The 21918-nt window shown below is 48.7% G+C and overlaps 1 protein-coding gene across 1 annotated transcript in view; it reads right to left on the bottom strand.

Annotated features, from left to right (window-relative positions):
• Positions 1-1799: 1799 nt before the first annotated feature.
• The window catches only part of chd3 (chromodomain helicase DNA binding protein 3), a 31756-nt gene continuing 11637 nt past the window's right edge, over positions 1800-21918 (bottom strand). The window contains 33 exon segments of the mRNA XM_030087833.1: positions 1800-2095; positions 6356-6418; positions 6421-6481; positions 6752-6915; positions 7602-7797; positions 9593-9725; positions 10226-10334; positions 11159-11290; positions 11406-11513; positions 11605-11809; positions 12037-12194; positions 12278-12440; positions 13110-13254; positions 13341-13474; positions 13976-14061; positions 14411-14476; positions 14675-14852; positions 14941-15125; positions 15412-15643; positions 15727-15851; positions 16494-16611; positions 16859-16990; positions 17641-17782; positions 18389-18562; positions 18754-18875; positions 19581-19718; positions 19804-20004; positions 20088-20279; positions 20385-20481; positions 20589-20720; positions 20806-21029; positions 21121-21324; positions 21410-21679. Of these exon segments, the coding sequence (XP_029943693.1) occupies positions 1827-2095; positions 6356-6418; positions 6421-6481; positions 6752-6915; positions 7602-7797; positions 9593-9725; positions 10226-10334; positions 11159-11290; positions 11406-11513; positions 11605-11809; positions 12037-12194; positions 12278-12440; positions 13110-13254; positions 13341-13474; positions 13976-14061; positions 14411-14476; positions 14675-14852; positions 14941-15125; positions 15412-15643; positions 15727-15851; positions 16494-16611; positions 16859-16990; positions 17641-17782; positions 18389-18562; positions 18754-18875; positions 19581-19718; positions 19804-20004; positions 20088-20279; positions 20385-20481; positions 20589-20720; positions 20806-21029; positions 21121-21324; positions 21410-21679 (5058 nt within the window). The 3' untranslated portion in view covers positions 1800-1826.

The raw sequence follows: 21918 nt of genomic DNA, 5'->3' as shown, positions 1-21918 counted from the left end.
CCAGGACTGCATATTCAGCGGGTTTGTCACTATGAGCAACACCATTCACCATACGGAACGTTATTCTATCCATTTTTAATATAAAAATATCAATAATTACAGGTTTGAGTTGAAACGTTGCTTATTTCCGACTGTATTCCGAAGCAAACTCACTGCAAGATTGCGACAAACTGAATTTAAATTAAAGAGTAGCGCATGAGAGGAGCTTATTTTGAGAAATACAAAAAAGTATTTATAGAAAAGACATTTTCATACTCTATACAATAAAACGTTCAGTTTTTAGTAAATAATCTCAAGTATCATGTTGGCACCAGTACTAAAATGTTCAAACGTAACGAGCTTCGATGGAAGAACACACACACACACACACACTCTCTCACGCACACACACACACACACACACACACACACACTCATTGCGGGCCATACTTCACTGGTCCGAAGATGTGTTGAACTTAAAGAGGAACACCACTCCGTTCCAGCTCAAAAGTCCTCAACGGACTGGTGGACGGGTGTAATTCATCTCTGTGCCGTCCGGAGCGGCGGCGGCGGCGGCGGCGGGAGAGTTCACCCCGCCTCAGATGTGGCCCTGATGTACAGCTCGGCCGCTGCATCAGGCTGGAAAAACCGTGACACAGTCCAGAGTGTTTTATTTTCTCAGGGATCGGAGGAGGAGGAGGAGGAGGAGGAGGAAGAAGGGGGGGGACATTTTCCAGCTCGGAATCCATCACGCTGTCACAATAAAAACGGGCCGGGGAACAGAAACGTCTCCTCCGGCATCAAAGCGACCCCCCTCCTCCTTTACCCCCCCCTCCCTCGCTGATAGATGAGCATCTTTATCTCTGAGGAAGACAAACTCATAAATACTGATTTTTGCCGCGATGAGGCTCAACAACAGGAAGTGTAAATACTTCAGTGGAGTGATATTCCCCTTTAAGTGACCTTCCAAGTTTAAAAAAAAAAAACAAAACAAAACAAAAAGGTGCAAAACAGTAAATAGGCTTTGTAATACAGTACTGCTGCTACTGATTGTTCTTTTATGTCTCCGGGTTTCTGAGGAATGCCAGGGCACGAGAGTCCATGAGAAGTATAGCGTTATATAATTAGAAATCTTTTTTTTTTTTTTTTTTCCTCGCCTCCCTCCTTCTGCTGCAGAGAAAAATCTGTATCCAGTTTGTCCCTTTCTATTTTGGAAGTCATCTGCCCGTGCTCAGCAGACACAAAGTTCTCTTCAGGTTCTTAGGTTGTGTGTGAGGTCCGGCGTGTGTGTGTGTGTGTGTGTGTGTGTGTGTATATGTATATTAATGTGCAGAGAGAGACGGAGGAGTGGAGGCCTGTGGAGGAATGAGGGCGTACAGGGTCAGACCGAGGGGACAGGCTTGTTCAGTCAGCCGGCGGATGAAGAATTGATCCGAGGGGAAATCTCTTCTCGGCTCAGAGGGTGAAACCAAAAAAAGAAAAGACGTCTTTTTTAGGAGGATTTAAGAAAAAAAAAAAAAATCCTCTTTGTTGCATTTTGCTTCGTTTTAGCCGTCATGTCTGTATTCCTGAATAGCTGCGATCGCATTAACGTGTCCTCCAGGTCAGAGCTTCAGTCAGGTTTCCTCGTCGTGAATATTCGTTTCTCCCAGATAAAGAGATTTTTCTTTTTTCCCCTCCTCCCTTCACAGTTCTCACACTGGAACAGTGTCAAAGTGCTTTTGTCTCTGGGTCCTTCTGGAGATCATTCATCCCGGTCCTCATCTCTCTTTGATTGTTTTTTTTTTGTTTGTTTTTCTTTTTTCAAATCGTTACATTCAAAGGGTTTTTTTTTTTTTTTTTCCTCCTTCAGGGTTTCTTTGGTCTCCCGTTGCGCGGGAGGTTCTCCACCGTGTTGCTGAGCCGGTACTTGACGATAATGCTGTGCACTGTGGACTTGGGCATCCTCAGCTCCTGCCCGATGGCCCCTTCGGACTTGCCGTCCTTCCACAGGTCCACCACCCGCTGCCGCTGCACCACATCGTGCTCCTTGGTCTTCTGGCAGGCGCCGGCGGCGGCTGGCCCTCCGGCAGCTCCACCAGCGGCTCCCCCGGTGGCCCCAGCAGCGGCAGCGGCTTCTGTGGGGGCAGACAAGCGGCAGACTGTAGTGGAGACTCGGAGACGGGGGGGGTGGGTGGGGGGGGAGAGAGAGCGCAGGATAACGTGACACTTTACTGGTCCCCCGTAGTAGGGGGGGGCGGGGGAGGTCAGAGGTCAGCTACCGACGCCGGCGAGGCTTCGGCGTCCAGGTTCCTCTACAAGAATGGACTCCGCTTCCTGAAGGCTGAAACAGGTTTTTTTTTTCCCCAAAATGCATTTCAAAGGTACCGTGCGAGTGCCACCGCCGCGTTGCCACATGTGACAATCCTCCACTGGCGCACCGTGCACGGCAGGGTTCACAGAGTGGAGCTGGAGACGTGGGGTTTAGAAGTGCCACAGCAGACGTGCATATTTTGGGATGTGTTTTGTGTACTCAAGTGTGGGAGCTTCTCTCAGGAAAGCGCCGCTAATGATGGAAAGTCAGAAACAGTCACAAAAAAATCGGAGGATCGTGTTGTTTTAACTCTCGCTCGTTTTTTTTGCTCGGACCTAAAGAGGTCAGGGACCAATGTGACCCCAATCAGGGACCATAACTGCGGTCTCGTTTGCTGCCAGAGCGCTCCGGCTGCAGCTCGCCGTGAGGCCCCGGCCAGCAGAGAGAGAGAGAGGGAGAGAGGGAGAGAGAGAGAGAGAGAGAGAGAGAATCCAGGGAGCAATCAACTCAACTCAACTCACGCGCGACTATTTCTGAACAGCCAAGCGCTCCGGCTCGGCTCGGCCCAGCCCGCCGCCGCCGCCGCCGCCGCCGGTTCACAAGTCACAACACGACGTTTACACAACCGAACTCCTGCGGTTTCTGCCCCGACTCAAAAATACCTCGGCACAAAGTCCGAATGTTTTCTTGGCGGCGCGCGGCCTCAGACAGGCTGAGCATAATGACATTTTCAGAGATAGGCTCTGGCTCGCGAGAGCGCAATGCCTTTGACAGATGTCCACGGTCTACAATTACTAAAATCAAGATACACAGGGCGAGCGGCGGAGGAGAGGAGCTCGCCGTTGCGGTATTTTTTTTTTTTTTTTTTTTAAGGGCAAAGCCTATTGGGGAATATCAGGTTTTGCCAGTTATCTCTGCCACATCTCTGCTATCTAAACATCTCCGAACACGAACGCACACGCAGAGCGGAGAGCGGATCTGGAGAGCATATGCTGTTACCAAACTAATTATAAGAAAATAAATTCACAAACTGCCAGTGGTGTGTGACGGACTGCAGGCGAGGGGAGCGGGACGAGAAGCCAAAACAAAAAAAAAAAATGTTTGATTTCTTTTTTTTTTTTTTTCCTCCCCACTCTTTTATTTCTTGAGATTTCAACTCAATAAGTAATGAGAGCTACAATCGGACTTCACAAGAGAAAAATAAACATTCCCGATAAAGAAAATAGGCCCTCAACAGGTTTTGATAGCACTCCAGACGACGCTTTATTGTTGCACAATGTGCCATTAGATCCAGTAATAGCTGAGCAGAGTATTGGGGTTTAGAGGCTGGACATGTTAGGAAGTCAAAAGAAAAGGAAAAAAAAAAAAAAGAAAAAGCCTTAATATAGCAGCGCAGAAAGTTTGTGTTTGATTCTGGTAATGTCTATTTCAGGTGTCTCTCTGGCAGCCACATCTGAAACCCTGCTGCAGATGTTTTTTTTCCGATATGGACTCCGCTCTGGACTTTGAGGTTTCATCTCTTTAAGCTGCCCGGGGAGATAAAGTGTCCATTCAGAGAGCTGGAAGCCCAGTCGCCTCAGAGGCCATCAGGTACCTCGGCGCTCTACACGTTTGAGGATTAGAATGAAACTCAAGACTTGAATAAAGTCCTGATCAAAAAAAACCAAAAAAAAACGAGTGGAGTGCATTGAAATCCTGAAATACCCATTTCCCAGAGACAGTGGTTTCCATGAGGCCAGAACATATTTTTCCATTTTCTTTCGTAAATGTTTTTCCACAACAACATAACCATATAAAGATGGAATTCCTCAGATGATATCTTTAAAAATAGGAGCAACGCTTTGGACTGGTTTTCGCCCGTCATCAGTGCCAGTTGCCAAGTAATCAAGTCTTGATCTCTGAGGCCGGATCGGAGCCTCTTCCATCGGGGCGCTGCGCGAGCCGGCTCCGCGGCGCTCAAATATTTAAACACACAGATGCCACAGCGGAGACCGCAAGGACTGGAACTGGTCAGACTGGTCTGCTTCTGTTTCCCTACGGGTCTCCGATGCCAGGAGAAATTGTTGAGGGTAAAAGAGGCAGGGGGGGGGGGAATGACCCTCAACACATTTCTGCTTTACGATGCAGTAATTTTGCTTGAAAGTTTCTTGCGGAGCGAAGTCGAACGAGCGCTGCAGCAATGCAGCGTCGCATTCCACAGGGATGGTTAAGCATGCATGAAACAAACTGAATAAAAATCAACAGCGTTTGCTTCAGCGGAAGCCAAGTTATCCTGACATGACCGCCGCCTACAAGCCCCATAATGTAACAGGAGAAAACAAACCAAACTAGGGGGGGAAGAACAAAAAAAAAAAAAAACTTTAAACAATGTAAAATATTGGTACATGTTGGGAAAATACAAACAGAAACATCCAAAACAGGAGTCAGAATTTGGCTAAAAGGAAGAAATGAATGTTAATAAGAGGTGGAAATGTATGCGCTGACAGTGATTTTGTTGTGAATGTGGTGTTCGGTACAGGCCGTTCCCGTTGGTTCACACACAAAACAACACATCATATTGACAAGGTTCAACCCCCCCCCGCTCCGCGCAGGAGCACGTCGAAGTCGTTCCACCGACCTCGCCACCTTGGAAAATGCAACTTATTGAAGAAGCACATCAAGTCGTCAGAGTTCAGTTTTACTGTTTTTGCTGAAAAACTCAGAATTTCACGGCGAGGCTCAGATAATCCCGCCGACATCGCAGCGGCATTATCGGGGTTACGCCGTCAGACGCGATCCGAACCCATAACATGCATTACACAGCTGTTTTCAAAACAGCCGCTGCATTAAAAGATGGAAGGCAGGAATGTTTATTATAGGTGGAGACATTTTTTTTTCTCAATGGCCCTCTGGTGGTTCTTCTACACGGCGAGTCAAAGCACCACACAAAATCCTTTTTTTTTTTCCTTCCTTAGAATAGGGCTTGAAAAAGTGAAATCATCTCATATTTGGCGTCCAGTGTGCAGAAGTCCAGTAAAGCAGTTAAATGTGCGTCTGTGTCAAATTAAAACGCTGAACAGCTGTTTGATTCCATGTGTTTCCGATAGATTTCAAAAGCACGATTTGATCTGCACAACCTTTTTCCACAGCGGTTGAAATTCTCTCCTCCCCCCCCCCCTCACGGCGAGGACGTCTGGGCCTCCAGACTGAATGAGCTGGTTCTCTCAAGGTTTTCTGCCAGTTTGCGCCCACAAACCAAAAAAAAAAAAAAAAAAAAAACACCTGCGTGTGGATGACTCTGGGACCAAAAGCCTTCGCCATCTGTGATCCTTTGATCAGGATCGATACGCTGCATTCTGGATTGGTTCGATGGTTTTCCAGAGTTCTGCGATGCTCCACAAACGAGGCGACAATAAAAGACGCAGCAGTGCGTGTGACGTTCTGGCTCCACTGTGCTCGGTGGGACGAAGCGGGGACACTTCATCCGTCTTCGGACGCAGCGTTTGTTTGACAGGCGGAGGAGCATTCCTCATGATGAGCAAAGCGAACATCACCTGAAGTGAACTCTCCCAAGCTGGACCATTGTGTGTGTGTGTGTGTGTGTGTGTTTTTTTTTTTTCTTTTAAACTCAAGTTATTGAACTTGCTTCGAACGCTAGGAAGTGAAAAGTGAAAGAACGTCAACAGAGCTTCCTCACGTTCAAATAAAAATGTGCAGAAAAGGTCTAAACTGAACCTGTAAATCTACTGGAGCGGGAATGTTATGACAGTCACCTTCTTAAATCCTGAGATAGGAATCGGTTCCTGCGCCAGAGGCGGCTGCAGCGGCGCTCCAACAACACCTCCACAAAGGAGCATTAATCTGCCTTAAACCGCCTGCTTGCCAAGTGTCAAACAGATCAAACAACCTGGTATTCTTCTTCCGTAAATTATGCCGAGAACTGTAATTACCAAATCCCTAATGCCTCGTGATGATTATACCCAAGCGCTTCTCAGACTCCTTCTCTTTCCACCCATCGGAAAACTTCCACAACAGCGTGAGCCGACACTCCAGGTCCAGGCCGCGCCGCCGTGTGAAGGGGCGTTCGAGAGCAGCGGACACTGACCTGATATGAAGGAGCCGGGCGGCATCTGGCTGTAGTTGGCCCCTCCCAGGTGCAGGGCGCTGGGGGCGCCGGCGTGAAGGGGGCGCCGTAGTTCTGAGGGGTGGCGTAGGGTCCTGGAGGTATGGGCTGGAGGGGGGGGGGGGGGGAGAGAGGTGGACGATTTTTACCAATGAAGAACAGCAATAATAAATCAGTTTGAACAAACAAGAGCTGACTCAGCTGGAGGGAAAACACGCAGGTGGGTGACAAGATAATAAGACTCTGGATTTGCATTGGATGACCGCCATCTGCTTCTTTCCCCTCGTGTGCAGCGCAGCGCGAGCAGGTTGTAACTCGTGAGTGTATGCACGTATGTGTGTGTGTGTGTGTGTGTGTTTTTCTCTGCAGGCTGCTGACCGGGGGCGTGTGCGTCTCGGTGCCCTTGCTGGCGAGCCGGCTGAGGATGCTCCTCTCGGACATCTGCAGGCGGGCGGCGATGGGCGGGACCCTGGACAGCGTGGCCGGCAGCCGGGTCACGTCGGCCTTCATGTCGCTGAGCAGCTCCTCCAGCTGGTTCAACACTGCAAACACAGCAGCAGCAGCCGAGTTAACGCTTCTCCGGCCTTTCAAACCGAGTCGTAGTAGTAGTAGTGTCAGTAGAAGGAACAATTTCCTTTTAATACATAGAAAATATGCAAATATTTTTGCACTCTTGCACCAAAACAAGCTTCACTGTCGAAATGATCTCAGCAAGGCTGCAGTTGTAAATATAATTTCGGAGCTCTCAACACAGCGAGCGCTGTGTTTACGCAGTCGGCCTTATTAGATTTGCTCCTTCGGCTCCTCGTAACGTCGAGCCATGGATGCATAAATAGCACATTTCTGACCCTGCTTTCATGAGCCGTTGCAGTTCCCATCCGTTACTATCTGACCTCTCTGTCATCACATCCCCGCACGGAATAAATCGCCGACCAGACCGTCACGGTGATAAGAGCGTCTGAGTGCTCATTAGGTCCGGGGCTCCGACACGAACGGCAGTGTGCCGGGGTTGTTATTGTTTCAACGGTGCGATATAAACATGGAGAGACTTGCTGGAGAGCGGGGCTGAGGAAATGTTTGGAGCGCTCACTTATCGTGGTGTAAGCTTATCTGCCCGGCGGCGGCGAATTCAGCGACGCGGCCAACGCAGAGATTGCACAACGGCCGCGCTTTTCTTTCAAGACTTTCTCTGGATCCATGAACCCTGACCTTCGGCGTCCTCACTGACCTTTGTGGAGGACGGCGTTGGCCGGCTTGTTGCCCGCCAGCGACTCCTTGCTGAGGTGCTGGTGCGACTCGGCCAGGCACTCCACCTCGGCGAAGCGGGCGTTGAGCGCCATGGCGGGGTGGGTGGGGTCCTGGGTCATGTTCAGGTAGGCCGCCCGCCGCAGCTGCTCCTCGATCACCAGCGCCTGCTCCAGCAGCTGCGGGAAAAAAAAAACAACGCGCTGCTTTAATGATTGATTGCAACTTAAGATTGTTTTAATCTCCTGTTTTTCCCCGAGTATTTTCAGTGATTTTGCAACTCTGCTGCTTCCAGTTCCCAAAAAAAAAAAAAAATCCTTGTTACCGAGATTTATGGGGCTCAATACGCTTTAATTGCCCTCTTCTCCTAAAATAAAATGTTATAAACACGTGAACAATCCTCATTTTTAGTAATTTAACACTCCAATTGGCGCCCTTCCAGCACATTCTGCACCGACCGTCTGCAGCTGACCGAACGACGGAGCCTCTGCAGCTCCAGCTAGTAGGTAATCAGGAGAAATATTTAAGAGCCTACAATTTTCCAATGAGCTGCTCCGGGCTATAATTTCAAGTCGGACAGCCAAAGATAAGTGATTTAAATGTTTTTATAGAAAAGAGAGCGTGCGTATGAGAGCAGCTTGTCTGCGGTGTGATTTGCTCACAGCGAGGGATTATCGCGGCCTTACACGAGCAGAAAGAGGATAAAGAGGCAGTAAATATCTGGATTCAGCTGCAGATTCTGGACAATCAGTGCTATCGGCTGTACCTGGGAGTTAAATCTTCAGATTTGACCATAGGATGAGGAGGATTCAGCTGCATTTATTTTCAAAAATCTGGAGTTTTGGTTTGTTTTCTGACGTTTGGCATGTTTGTTTTTTTTTTCAATCGTCGGGCGTAAACACACTACTGGCTTTCTTCGTCAGTGAACCGCTGTTATCTCTCAAAAGAGCGTGACTAAGACCCGAGACAGCTGCTTTGGTTTGAGGAAAAGCAGCCGACGTACAGTACGAGGCACCGAAGAAGTGGGCGGAATGAAATATTCTGAAAAGTTACTGTGAACCGAGCGAGCATGTTCCTGTGAATCCTGCCTTTCCATATCCTGACTGATAATGAGTCGTCTGTGCCACACAGCAGATAAATGCTTCAGCCTGAGCAAAGATCATCTCTGCTGCCAAAATGTATTAATCTTCCATCATAAAATAAGCTCTAATCAAAGTAATATTAATAATAAAGTGTCCCAACATGAGACTGAAGCATCACTGAAAGGCCAGATAAGAAATCTCGTTTATCTTGAAGATACAAAATGATAAAATAACTTTTATAACTCCTACTTCGGCCTGTGGCCTCTCAGTATATTTTGCCTGATGACCGCTCCGATCGCCTAACCGGTATTTTCAGTTGTCAGTGTCTCGGTTAGCGCAGAAAAAAGTCAACGACTCATCAGGATTCTGGGGAAAAAAGAACAGATTTAAACGTTTTGCAAAGGAATTTAAGACTGAAGAGGACGGTGCAGATTAACAGAGAAGCTCCCCCCTAATTTAGCAAGAGGAGTTAACGAGAAACGAGGCAGAGGGGGATACAGTAAATGAGGATGTTGAAGGAAGGATCTGAAACATGTGAGCTGCTCGAAAACAGGATGAGAGCGCATCCAGAAGTGCAGCGGTCAGCAATACCGTCCGGCCAATATGTGGGTCTAGGGGCAACCGTCATCCGACCATCGGAAAGGTCAGCTGATCGAAGACGGGAGAACCTCCGCGGCGCAGTGGGTCAATCCCATAATGCTTTGCAACCGGATCTCAGCAGATCGACTCAGAGTGTTTACATGATACGATTTAGCAGCAGTAAGGTCACAGAGATCCAGGTGAAGGGATGTCTCACTCCGACCGTTATGTTGGAAATCATCCAACGTTATCCTCAACAAACCCCGTCCGGAGGCCCCGCCCACCCCGCCACGGAGGGAGCGGCCACGTTTACCTTGAAGCGCCGCGCCAGGAACTTGTTCTTCATCTCCAGGAAGTTGCCCTTGTTGGCCTGCGACTTGAACGGCTCGTTGACGATGGCGAACTGCGGGTCGTTCTGGATGTCCTGCCACCGGGCGTAGCCGTGACTGCGGCGCCGGGCCGTCAAGGCTCCACAACACCTTCAGTTCCCCACACAGATGTGTTGGTTTGTCCAACTTTTAAACAATGATTTTTTTCACTTTTAAGGCCCACTTGAGTCATTTCTAAAAAGTTCATAAAAGAGATGTAATTTTAATTTTTTTTTTTTAGACAATATTTTTCATACATTTAAATTGCATAAATAAATTAAATACTATTAATGATTTTTCTCCTTCTCGTTAAACTGCAGAACTGCATTTATTTTTGGCAGCACTCCTTCCCAGCCTGCAGAATCGGGAAAACAAAAGTAACTTTTTCTGAATACTCAATGGCCTTAATAACCGTAATAAGGAGAAACAACTTGAACTAAATGACCCGCCGCGGCAGCGTCCCGCGGACACGGCTCGCCGTTTGGCCGCAGCTGTTGACTTATTACGCTTCTGCCGGCCGCGATAGAAAAACAAACACGAGCGGGGTTCATCGCCCGGGCAACCGCTGTCAAGGATACATCACGATTCCCGCCAGCAGCCAGAAGTCGTGTCGGCGGTGCCAGATCTCATTCATCTTCCCCGAGGAGATGGCGGCCCGCTCCTCGTTCTGCCAGAGAGTGTGCAGCTCTGCGGGGCGAAACCGGCACAAAGTGAGAACGAGGCCGATCTGAAAGCGCCCGGCGAGCCGGAACCTGGCTGCAGGTGCTTCACTGCAGAGCTTTTCCTGGACCGGTGATGGCAGGGGGAGATAAATCTGGCTCACCGCTGCTTTTACAGAACAGCTCTGGGGAGCGGGAGGAAGGGTTTGTTTGCTCAATGTTACAAGTCCGGTTTATGATGTGTGAACTTTTTCGGGGAACTTTGAAGCTATTTTAACCGTCAGGATTCATATTTTCTGGAAACGTCTGTGTTTGTTAGTGACTCTTCGGATAAAAAAGGTCAAAGTTAACTAGTTACACCACTAAACCGATATGTGGAAGATCTTTCTTTGTTTTTTCTTGCATCGTCTGTGTGAGATTCGAGTGGGTAAAGTGGGAAGTGCTCAAATAAAGCAGAAGTTAGAAATTCCTACGGAGGAGTCATCACAATATCGGTCAGCAAAACGCATGACATCACCCCACGCTTCTGCGGCGTTTCGGTGAAATTCGGCTTACACAACGCTGCGTCGGTGTCTGTGAGCGCCACACTGCGTTGCATGAAGGCCGGAGCCGTCATGTGGTATAAACACAGAACGAGTGTTTTCTATTTCTGAGCTGTAAAAATACTGCGATAAATCATTGGGCAGGGTTTTTTTTTTTTTTTAACTGAAGAATACATGTAGAATATGTATACATGTGGTCGGAGCTGTCGAGGGAGACAAACGACAGCCGGGGGCCTGATCGCAGCCTTTTAGATGTCAAATATATGTACGAGATCGTTTCCACGTCGGCTGGCGGTAAATCAGCACGGACCGGTGAAGCCGCCGTCCGCGATGTTGAACATGAAGCGCGGCCGCTCGCTGGGAGGCTTCCCGTTGCCCCTGGGCGCCTCCTCCTTCGCTGGCTTGGCTTCTTTTGCGGCGTCCTTTTCACCTTTGACCTCTTCTGTCGAGAAGCACAGGCGACAGGCTGAATGGCGCTGGCTCAAACGCTCTAGGAGGCACTGATTACTGAACGGGAAATGGAGAACACACACACACACACACACACACACACACACCTTTCTTCACGTCTGCTGCCTCGGTTTTCTCCTTGACTTCTGTCGCTTCTGTTGTTGTTGTTTCCTCCTTCTTTTCTTTTTCCTTTCCCTCCTCTACCTTTTCTCCTTCTGCAAAACCAAACACAACTTATTTACAAACAAATATACAAAAAAAAAAAAAATCTCACATTTTTCTTTAATTTCTGTTCTTTTTCTTCACCTGACTTCTCCTCTTTAACATCTGCGTCTTGTTTGGACGCCTGCTTCGTCTCCTCCTTGCTCTCCTCCTGGACTTTGTTCTCCTCGCCGGCGGCGGCCGGAGCGTCGCTCGCCTCTTTCTTCTCGCCGTCTTTCACCTCGCCGTCCTCCTTGCCGTCGCCTTTTTGACCGGGAGATGCACTTTGTGTCGCTTCTTTTGTTGAAACCTGCAAAACAACGTCACAGAGGCTATTTGTGTTTCTTTTTTCTATCTTCCACACAGATACAACTTTAAATTTAGCAAAAAAATACCTCTCAAATTACAATGAAAACAAGAACTATATCAGGATTGCACTGTGTTTTAGGAACACATGGTTTTTTTTATGTTTCCCTTCTTTGCTTTATGGACCAATATGTACAGTAACTGGGGTGTTTCGTAGAGAGGATGTCCCACCTCCTCTGACTCCGCACTCTTGCTGCCGTCCGCCTCCTTCCCCTCATCCTTCTCCTTCGCTTTCTCCTTTTCCTGCCGAGCCTCGTCTTCCTCCTTCTCCTCCTCCTTCTCGCCCTCCTTGCCGTTCTTCTCAGGCTTCTCCACAGGAGCAGGGGTGGCTGAATTCGTCCACACAGATAAAACACACATCAGGAACGGCTCCCCCTGCTGGTCCTGCCGTGCGTGTATCGTTTGGTCTTACCTGGCTTGGAGGTGCACGGCGTGTTGTTGTAGCTGGCGTCCGGGGTGGGGGTGGCGGTCTTCACGGTGGGGGAGGAGGCCCTGGAGGACGACTTGTCCACGCTGACCTCGGGCTTGAGCTCCGGAAGGCTCCAGCGCCCGTTGATGTGCTCAAACTCCTGGATCTGAAAGCAAAAACATCAAACGCTCAGGAAAAATATACAAAAAAAAAACACCTAATGCCACGCGGTTTATCCCCCCCCCCCCACCCCACCTCCCCCGTGGCGCAGATAACAGATCAGGAAGTCTGCAGGTTACAACAAGCGGGACTGGAAACCGAAGCGAGCGTGTTTGGATAACGTCAAGTTCGCTGAGAAATCGAAAGTGGTAAGGCAATCCAAACATCTCTAAAGCTGTCAGGGTGGCTGCTTCAGTAGAAAAAAAAAAAAAGAGGATTCTGACATTTTAATGATGACTTACTGCTTCATGAAGACATCAGACCACCTGGTTAACATACAAGCCCGAAATTCCCTTTAATGCTCTCAAGATTTTAAGAGGAATTTTGGCTTTTTGGTCGTATCTGTTTGAAATTCTTCTCCAGTTTGATGGTTTTTATTACATTACAGTTCTTTTTTTTCTGTTGTCATGGACTCATTTGTCCCACAGTTTCATGAACTTTATCTTGCGTAATTGGTGATTTTTATCTAAATTTTATGGTTGCATTCCCAGAGCTGCTTCAGAGTTGAAGCGATTTACTGTCTTAAATCAAAAATCCAAAACTGGAATTTTAAAGACTACAGCTGTCACAACGGGCTAAATTCAGCCTCTTTGACTAAAAAGGGCTTTATTCTGACCTTCTTCTTGACGAGCGACATGACGCCGATGCGCGTGAGGACCGGCTGGCGGCACAGCCCCTCCCTCGGGACGCCGTCCGCAAACGTCTCGGCGCCGTCGGCCACCGGCTCGCACAGGTGACGCATGAACAGGGACACGTACGCCCTGGCGGGGAAAAAAGAGGAGCACGACGGTGGATTTCCGGGAAGCGGTTTGGAGTCATTTGCTTTCTCAAACAGAGATTCCCGTACTTGAACTCCTTCTCGGTTTTGCCCCGGAGGTCCCGGACCAGCCACTGGGAGGAGAAGGCGTCCTGGGACGGCATCCCCCAGCGCATCACCGCGTTCAGGAAGGCCTTCCGCTGGCGCGTGTTGAAGCCCAGCACCTATTGACGGAAAGCAGCACAACTCAGGAATCCTTCAGAGCAAAAAAAAAAAATCAAAATTTACGAGTGGATTGTTATTATAACAGAATTTAAAATGAAAACGCCAGAATGAGCCAACGTTTTTGGGGTTTTTTTTTTTTTTTGTCATCCTCCAGCAGATATCGGCGTGCTTCTCAGACCTCCCAAATCCTGTCCTTGAATAACTCTGTCTGCCTGATAATGCTTAAATAAACTCCGAGTCCCACCTAGCACAGAGCGGTCCATTTAAATCACGTCCGCGATTATCGGGATGATTAATGAGCGTGTTTTTGGGAGATATATTAGCTCTGCTGCCACCTCCAATTTAGTATAACTCATGTTCAGATTGTTTGAAAAATATATTAGAGAGCCAGTTTGCCTTAAATAAAAACTGACAGCTTTTTTTTGTAATATAATAATGTTAAAAAAACACACACACAAAAAAAGTTCAAAGTAAAAGAGTGTTTCCAGAGATGTACAGACCTCAAGGCTGCCTCCGACTCTGGCCAGAAGAGGAGGCAGAGGTTTATCCTTCTCATTCCTCAGCTGGCGGCGCGACTGCCTTCGACCTGCACACAGAGGATTATTATTGATAGGAAGATGGAGAAACCTGGAAAATGTTTATTATGCTTCTAATGAGGCTGATTTCATTAGTAGATTCCAGCTTCGAGCGTTCTCCTCAACCTGTCTGAGTTTGAATGGTGGATTTTTTTGGGGTTTTTTTTGCCTTTTTGGCAACAGGACTTGTTTGGGTCTGCCAGTGAACTGTAACAGCAGATTCAATTTCGGAGCGTAATTCAACGCAGACCCGGAGAGATTTCCCGACAACACACACACACACGGCTTTCGCCGTTTATGAGCGGCGGCCCCGCTGGACCCGACGTCTCCGTTTCATCTCCCCGCGCCGGCCGGCCTTACCTTCTGGCCGGTCATCAAAGTCCTCGTCCTCCTCCTCGGAGCCCACTGAATACTCGGACTGGTTATCTGAAATGTCAGCATGCCACTCTGAAACAGCACATGGTGGTCTGTCAATAGGCCAGGCCCATTCACGTCCACTGTGCATGTAATCACTCAAACATGTGAAATCCTGCTTGTTTTCTCATAAGATTTAGAGATTAAAACAACAAACGCTGTGTTTATAGACTTCATATGAGGACCCAGGAGTTGACGCTCGGCCCCTACCTTGGTCCTCCTGCGCTGCGTCGTTGTAGTTGACCGGCTTGCGGTTCCTCTTGCCTTTGCCCAGTTTGCTGGCCAGATCTTCCTGCTGCTGCTCGTAGTGATGCCGCAGCAGCTTCTCCCAGTAATCCGGGTCCACGTTCTCCTCCTGCTTGATGATCTCCCGCTCGATCTCCTCGATCTGCAACCAAAACGACGGGCGCGAAGCATTTAGAGAGAAATCAAACGAAAGAGATGAAGCGTGCGAGGCGATCGGCCCCGCGCCGTACCTTGTCCTCCTCCCGGACCATGTACTGGGCCACCTTGAAGGAGCTGAGGTACTCGTTCATGTTCTGGACGTCGGAGTCGTCCGTGGCGTCCTGACTCCGGTCCAGGAGCCGTTCGATGGCCGCGCTGTCGTAGTGGATGACGTTGCCCTCGTCCTCGGCCTTATCGCCCGAGTTGTTCTTCATACCTGCCAGACAAACCGAGAATGACGCGTCTGCCTCTTCCAAACCAGCTGAACCAATAAAAACGGTCCAGTTAACCAATCTCGTCGCTAGAAAAAAAACGAAAGCGGCCTCCGGCCAAACTTGTCAAGAGGAAAGGCTTTAAACGGAGGCAACATGACAAAATAATTAGATTCAGGAGAAGAGTCCTGCCAAAGTTCCCCTATTAGAATCAGCCCCGCTCAAACTGAGATCCAAAACCGCACATTACTCCGTTCCGCTGGAAATCCTCATCGAGCCCGACAGTCTCACCTTCTCCCTCGTCCTTGAAGAGCTCCTCCGTCCCGAACTTGAGGATGTCGTCCAGCTCCTGCTTGGTCATGGAGCCGGCTTTGGAGCCCAGGCCCGGCCGCACCACCAGGTGGGTCAGCATCATCTTCCTCTTGGCGACCTGGGTGATGCGCTCCTCCACGCTGGCCCGCGTCACGAAGCGGTAGATCATCACCTTGTTGGCCTGCCCGATGCGGTGCGCCCGGCTGAAGGCCTGCGGGGGAGACGGACGGTCCCACGCTCTGACAAACGGAGAGCGACTCGCGTCGGCTCCGCGGACGGCGGCCGGGGCCCAACCTGAATGTCGTTGTGAGGGTTCCAGTCCGAGTCGAAGATGACGACGGTGTCGGCCGTGGCCAGGTTGATGCCCAAACCTCCGGCTCGGGTGGAAAGCAGGAAGCAGAACTGACAGGCGCCGGGAGCTGGGAGAACGGAGCGAGACGGACTAGTGAGAAAACTACATCAAGAGTGAGGAGGAAGATATCAATCTGCTGTTAATTATGGTAAAGTATTTCTAACTCTGAAAATTCACATATTTCTCACATGATCTTACTTTTTAAAATGCTGACTCGTGTTTCTCAGGTCCACAATAACAAACACTGGATTCATTATTCTGATATATAACAATCCCACTACAGTTCACAGTAGAATTTCTGATGTGTCAGCTTCATTTGAACATCCCGAGGCGGCGAACACGAATCCACCAGCTCCACAAGATGCATCACGCACCTCCAGGCGGCTCCTCTTACTCTATAATTAAATGGCGCTTATTGCCAGAAAAACGCCTCGGCACGTCGGTGAAATTCAGATCCACGCAGGATCCCGTGTTCTGCGCATACATCAAAAACTTGAGGAGATACATACACAGATAAATCATCCTGAAGAATAAACTCGATTCCTGACTCGCACTAACTAGTACAGACACGGATGGACGAAAGGGAAAGAGCAAAGTAGTGTTTCGTCTCTGCATCAACTTCTGACACTGACACTGTTGGATAAACTCAAAACTTAAAATCCAGCCTTTACCGGGGTTGTAACTCACGCCACTCAGCCCAGCGTCTCACCGTTGAAGCGGTCGATGGCCTCTTGTCTCAGCGCCCCGGTGATGCCTCCATCGATCCTCTCGTATTTGTAGCCTTCATAGTCCAGGAAGTCTTCTAGTAAATCCAACATTTTGGTCATCTGGGCAGAGCGGAGAGAGGAGGGGGGGGGGGGGGGGGGGGGGGGGGCAGGCGGTTTGACGGCTGGTCATGTGCTTGTGTTTTCCTCTATACTTCATTACCCTCGCAGCTGCACAGCTGGAACGGCAGCCTGCCGCTGAGCGCCCCGGAGGCGTCCTGGGACTATTGAAACATCTGCGTGGGGAGCTGCCCATCTGCTGCGTGCATGCTTTCCTTACATGTGTGTGTGTTTTAGTGCGAGCGGGTACCTGTGAGAAGACCAGAACTCGGTGGCCCTGCTCTTTCAGCTTCCTCAGCATCTTCTGCAACAGCGTGAGTTTTCCAGAGGCCTTGGTGAGGGCCGAGCCCTCGTAAGCACCGCTGGGAGTTTTCTGGGCTTCCTGTAAACACACACACACACACACACACACACACACACACACACACACACACACACACACACACACACACACACACACACACGGCTGCAGTTACTCAGAAAGACTTTTGTTGCTTGGTATGATCAAGTGTTTTAGGTTTTTTTGTGCAGCATTAACATTTACATATCGCCACATAACATTCACACATTCACAAAAAACACTTTTCAAAAATCATTTTTATGCCATTTCTTTACAAATTACTCAATTTTGACCTACTTCAGCCACTTTTAACCACTTTCTGTTCGTGCTGTCTCGCTTTCAGTCCCACTCACAGCGTGCACTACCACATATGACCACAAGATGTCACTGTCCGGCGAATCAGCAACAGTTCAAAGCTATGGTTTGAGAAGTTCTTGCAATAAAAAAAGCCATTATAATTGAAACAAAAACCTTTTAAAAACATTTTCAGCATGAATTTATGAATGTTTATGTTTTTTTCATGACAACTTACCATATTAGTCTTAAAACTAGTTATCAGACAACCTTTCTACAAAACCTCTAGCGTCTTAAATCAACTTCACACAACAAATTGCTGTTTGTTGTTTCACTTGTTTGTATAAAACTTTGCTGTGGAGGATGTGATTTGAGAGGACAAAAGGCTCTGATCTCACCATGGAGGCGACGGGGAAGAGGTAGGGGTGGTTGCAGCACTTCTTTAGGTCCATCATGATATTGAGCAGGGAGACCTGGTTTCCTCCGCCTTTGGAGTTCAGCGCCTCAAAGTTCTTGGTCAGGATCAGCTTGTAATATTTCCTGCGTTAGAAAAGATAAAATAATGAAAAAAAAAAAACCCCGATACAATCGCTGTTGCAACAATTCGGCGTAAACCAAGTGAGCAGCGAGATAAACTTCCTTCCTTTCCCCTTTCTGCTGCATTGTTCAGATTCAGTGATAGCATCAAAACTGAAAGGGAGGTTGTTTTCTCTAACTCTCACTAAATAGCTGGCCCAGTTTCTGGGAACTGTTTACAAGTGCAGAGTCGTTACAAAAGTCAGTACAAAGAAGGGACTGAATGTGAAATTTAGATGGATTTTAAATGCAATCACTTAAAAAAAAGGTAAAATATGTTGGATTTAGTACAAAAATTACAATAATTGATTTTTTTTAACATATTTATGCAAAAACAAACATGTTTTTCTTCACATTGGATTACAGACAATCTTTAGCCTCATGAAAAATACTGTAAATACTTTTGTAATTTTTGTAATTGTTGTAGTTTATGTAATTTCTGTGAACCCTCCTCATATTTATTGTGTTACTGATATTGTGTTATTTCTTTCTCTCTTTATTCTCTCCATTTATATCTTATACTTGTGCCTTTTAAATCGGTTTGCTGGAGCGTACGCAGGAGCGTCTTACTTTTGCATAGGACTCAGCTCCACTCTGACAATCAGCTCGGTCTTGGCGGGCATGTTCTTGAAGACGTCGGCCTTCAGCCGGCGCAGCATGTGAGGCCCCAGCAGGTCGTGGAGCTTCTTGATCTGGTCCTCCTTGGAGATGTCGGCAAACTCTTCCAGGAAGCCGTCAAGGTTACTGGCGCAGAGAGAAGGAGACATCGGAGCAGGGGCGTCAAAGATATTTTACTTCAGGGGTCACAAACTGACGAGTGACCCAGACTGGTAAAATAGTGCCAAAATAAATCTTTCAATATAATGTCAACATAATGATTTCAAGCATGTTTGATTTTCTAGTGTGGGAGGGTGTTTTAAAGGGAGTGGTCCTACTTGAAACGGTTGGGCGTGAGGAAGTTGAGCAGATGGAAAAGCTCCTCCAGGTTGTTCTGAAGGGGAGTTCCTGTCAGCAGCAGCTTGTGGTCGATCTTATAGTCGTTCAGACGCCTGAAAAACTAGAAATCCAGGCATAAAAAATCTCATTAACAGACCACATGAGGGAGAAAAACTCACAGTCTATTAGTCACACAAGTGCTAACTACACATGAATCCAAATGAAGACACCTGCATGTTTATGGGAACAGTTTACCTTAACATGAAGTGAATTTAATTTAATGCTTTATAGGGCATTTATTGAAAAAAACAAACTCCACAGTATTATCCAAGGACATTTCATTACTTCGACATGTGTGTAAAAGAATCTTTTACACTGCTTAAACATGATAAATACACATAATAAAACATGTAGAAAAGTCTGAAACTCACTAAACTTAATGACTCTCAAAATATTGTTTGTATTTGTTGTTGTTCTTTTATATAATTAATAGCAAAAGAAATCAAAATTTACTAAAAGAATTAGGAATATGTTAGAAAATGTGTTCTAGTTTTATATGGATTTTTGTTTATAGTTTACTTAAAATATCTTAAAATTAAATCATCATGGGGAATTATGAAAATGTTATCGTATAGTACATGATCAACATCATAAATGTGGAATTACTGATTTGAAAGAATAAGAAAGAAATGCAGAAATTACAAAACACGGTGACTTGAATGAATGGATAAAGCTGTTTGTCTTTAGGAAAAGTGTTGTTTTCACACAGTTCCACCACCAGAGAGCGCTAAAGCGCCCTTATAACAGCACGGCCACAGCTCGGTACCTTGGACTGGTTGTTCTTCAGCCTGTGGGCCTCGTCCACCACCAGGCAGGCCCAGTCGATGGACTTGAGCGCCGTCTGGTCGATGGTCACCAGCTCGTAGGAGGTGAGCAGCACGTGGAATTTGATGGGAGCCTCTCGCTGGAAGGCGGGGAAGAAGCACCAGAGGACAGATGAGCGGCTGTTTCCCGGCGAGGCTCGTTCTGAGACTTGAACCGCTCCTCACCCTCAGCTTGAAGGCCTTCTTCCCTTGTTTCACGGCCGTGTCGTCGAAGGAGAACTCGTTCTCCCGGATGATGGCGCGGCTGTCCTTGTCTCCCGTGTACGTCACCACGTAGAAGTCGGGCGCCCACATCTCGAACTCCCTCTCCCAGTTGATGATGGTGGAAAGCGGCGCGCTGACCAGGAACGGGCCCTTCGTGTGGCCCTGAGGGGACCGGAAAAAAATAAAAAGGACTCAGCGTCGGGTCGGGCTCCGAGAGGCCGACGCGTGCACGAGCGTTCCGGCACCTCTTTGAAGAGCGAGTAGAGGAAGACGATGGTCTGGATGGTCTTGCCCAGGCCCATCTCGTCTGCCAGGATGGTGTCGGTGCCCTGAGCCCAGGAGAAGCGGAGCCAGTTCAGGCCCTCCAGCTGGTAGAGGTGCAGCGTGCCGCCCGTCGACGTGACGAAGTCCGGCTGCTCCTCGTATTTAATGGTCGGCTGAAGAGACAAAAAGCAACAAATTAATAAATGTCAAACTACTTTTATGTATTTGGTTCTTGGAACATGGTCCCAAATACAGGTTCTAACCACAGAAAAGCTTACATCAGTGACGGGTGAGGCAGGAGACTCTTCTTCACCCTCTGCGTTCTTGCTCCTGATCTTCCTGGGTTTGTCGGGGTCCTCCTTCATGATGGCGTCCCTTATTTTAAAAAAAGAAGTAAAGTTACTCCACAGGCGAAGGCAACATTCAAATGAAGAACTTCAAAGCTGAATGGAACATTCAGAAAAGCGGTAGAACGGTCCTACCTGTGTCTCCAGTAGCTGGCCTTGTAAATCGCGAAGTCTGGGATCTCCAGGTCGTCTCTCTCCCAGGTGCATTGGTCGTAGGTCAGATCTCTCCACTTGACCAGGTAGTGGTACGTCCCCTTCTTGTCCATGCTGGCGGGGAAAGACACGTGCAGCGCGGTGAGCGCCGGCGCAGAAATCTCCCCCTCAGAAACACAGCGGCCCTCATTTCGTTCACCTGTGGTTGATGATGCGGTGAATCATCATCCATTCGGGCTTGATGCCGTATTTGTAGTATTTTTCCTCCAGTATGGCGAACTGGGGGTCTTTGGCCCGCCGCTTCTCGCTCTTCCCCACGCCGTTCTCGTCCTCGCCGCCCGAGCCGTAATCCAGACTGGGAGGCTCGTCCATGTCTGTTTTCCTCTGGTAGTTTCTGTACATCACCGAGTGGAAGATCTCCAGCTGGAGACGGAAGAAAAACAACAGATCAAAACCCTCTTTCTTAAACACGTGAAACAGCTTTCGCTTTGCATGCTGGTCTCTCCTCTCCCACCTGCAGCTCGGTGATCCAGGTGCAGTGCCAGTACGACTGGCCGGTCAGCTTGACGAAGAACTCCCTCTCGGCTCTGCCCTTCATGGGCGGGGGCGGCGGGGCGTCGGGCGGCGCGTCGGGAGCCGGGGGGACGGGAATGGGAGGCGGCGGCTCGCCCCACCGCCAGTGGAGGATCTTCTGGACGCGACCTTTGATGGGCGGACACTGGAAGGGGAGCACGTCCACAAAATCACGTCTCAGCAGAGGATTTATTTACAAATGAAGACAGGAATCGGAGAGGAGGACTGACCGTGCAGCGCGGGCACAGCCACTCGCCGTTGGGGATCTCGGGCAGCGGCGGGTTGAGGCAGTGGATGTGGTAGGAGGACGTGCAGGTGTCGCAGCACAGCAGCTCGCCGCCGTCCTTGCACACCCGGCAGAACTCCATGTGGTCGTCGTCCTCCTCCTCCGCGCCCGCGTGGACCCCCACGCTGACCTCCGAGATGACCCTGTCCTCGCTGTCCTCCTCGAAATCCTCAAAGTCCTCATCCTTCGCTTCCCACTGAATGCCCTCTTTTTCCTGGAAAACAAAACAAAAACACAGATAATCAGAGGAAAAGTGTTTCGCAGACGTTTATTTATGGCTGCCGGTTACAGACGACAAGGAATAAATAAAAGAGGGACGGGGAACTTGCTCCTCGACCCCAAAGCTCCGGAGCAGGGCGGCTTTGAGGACTAAACCGGGCTTCTCTCTCCCGGTGAGAGTGACTCAGTGCGAGGGGGAGCGGGCGGAGGACTCAGGAGACCTCCGGCGGAGCT

The sequence above is a fragment of the Salarias fasciatus genome, chromosome 3 (genome assembly GCF_902148845.1).
Source record: "Salarias fasciatus chromosome 3, fSalaFa1.1, whole genome shotgun sequence".
NCBI lineage: Eukaryota > Metazoa > Chordata > Actinopteri > Blenniiformes > Blenniidae > Salarias > Salarias fasciatus.
This window is presented reverse-complemented; position numbering and strand designations above follow the sequence as displayed.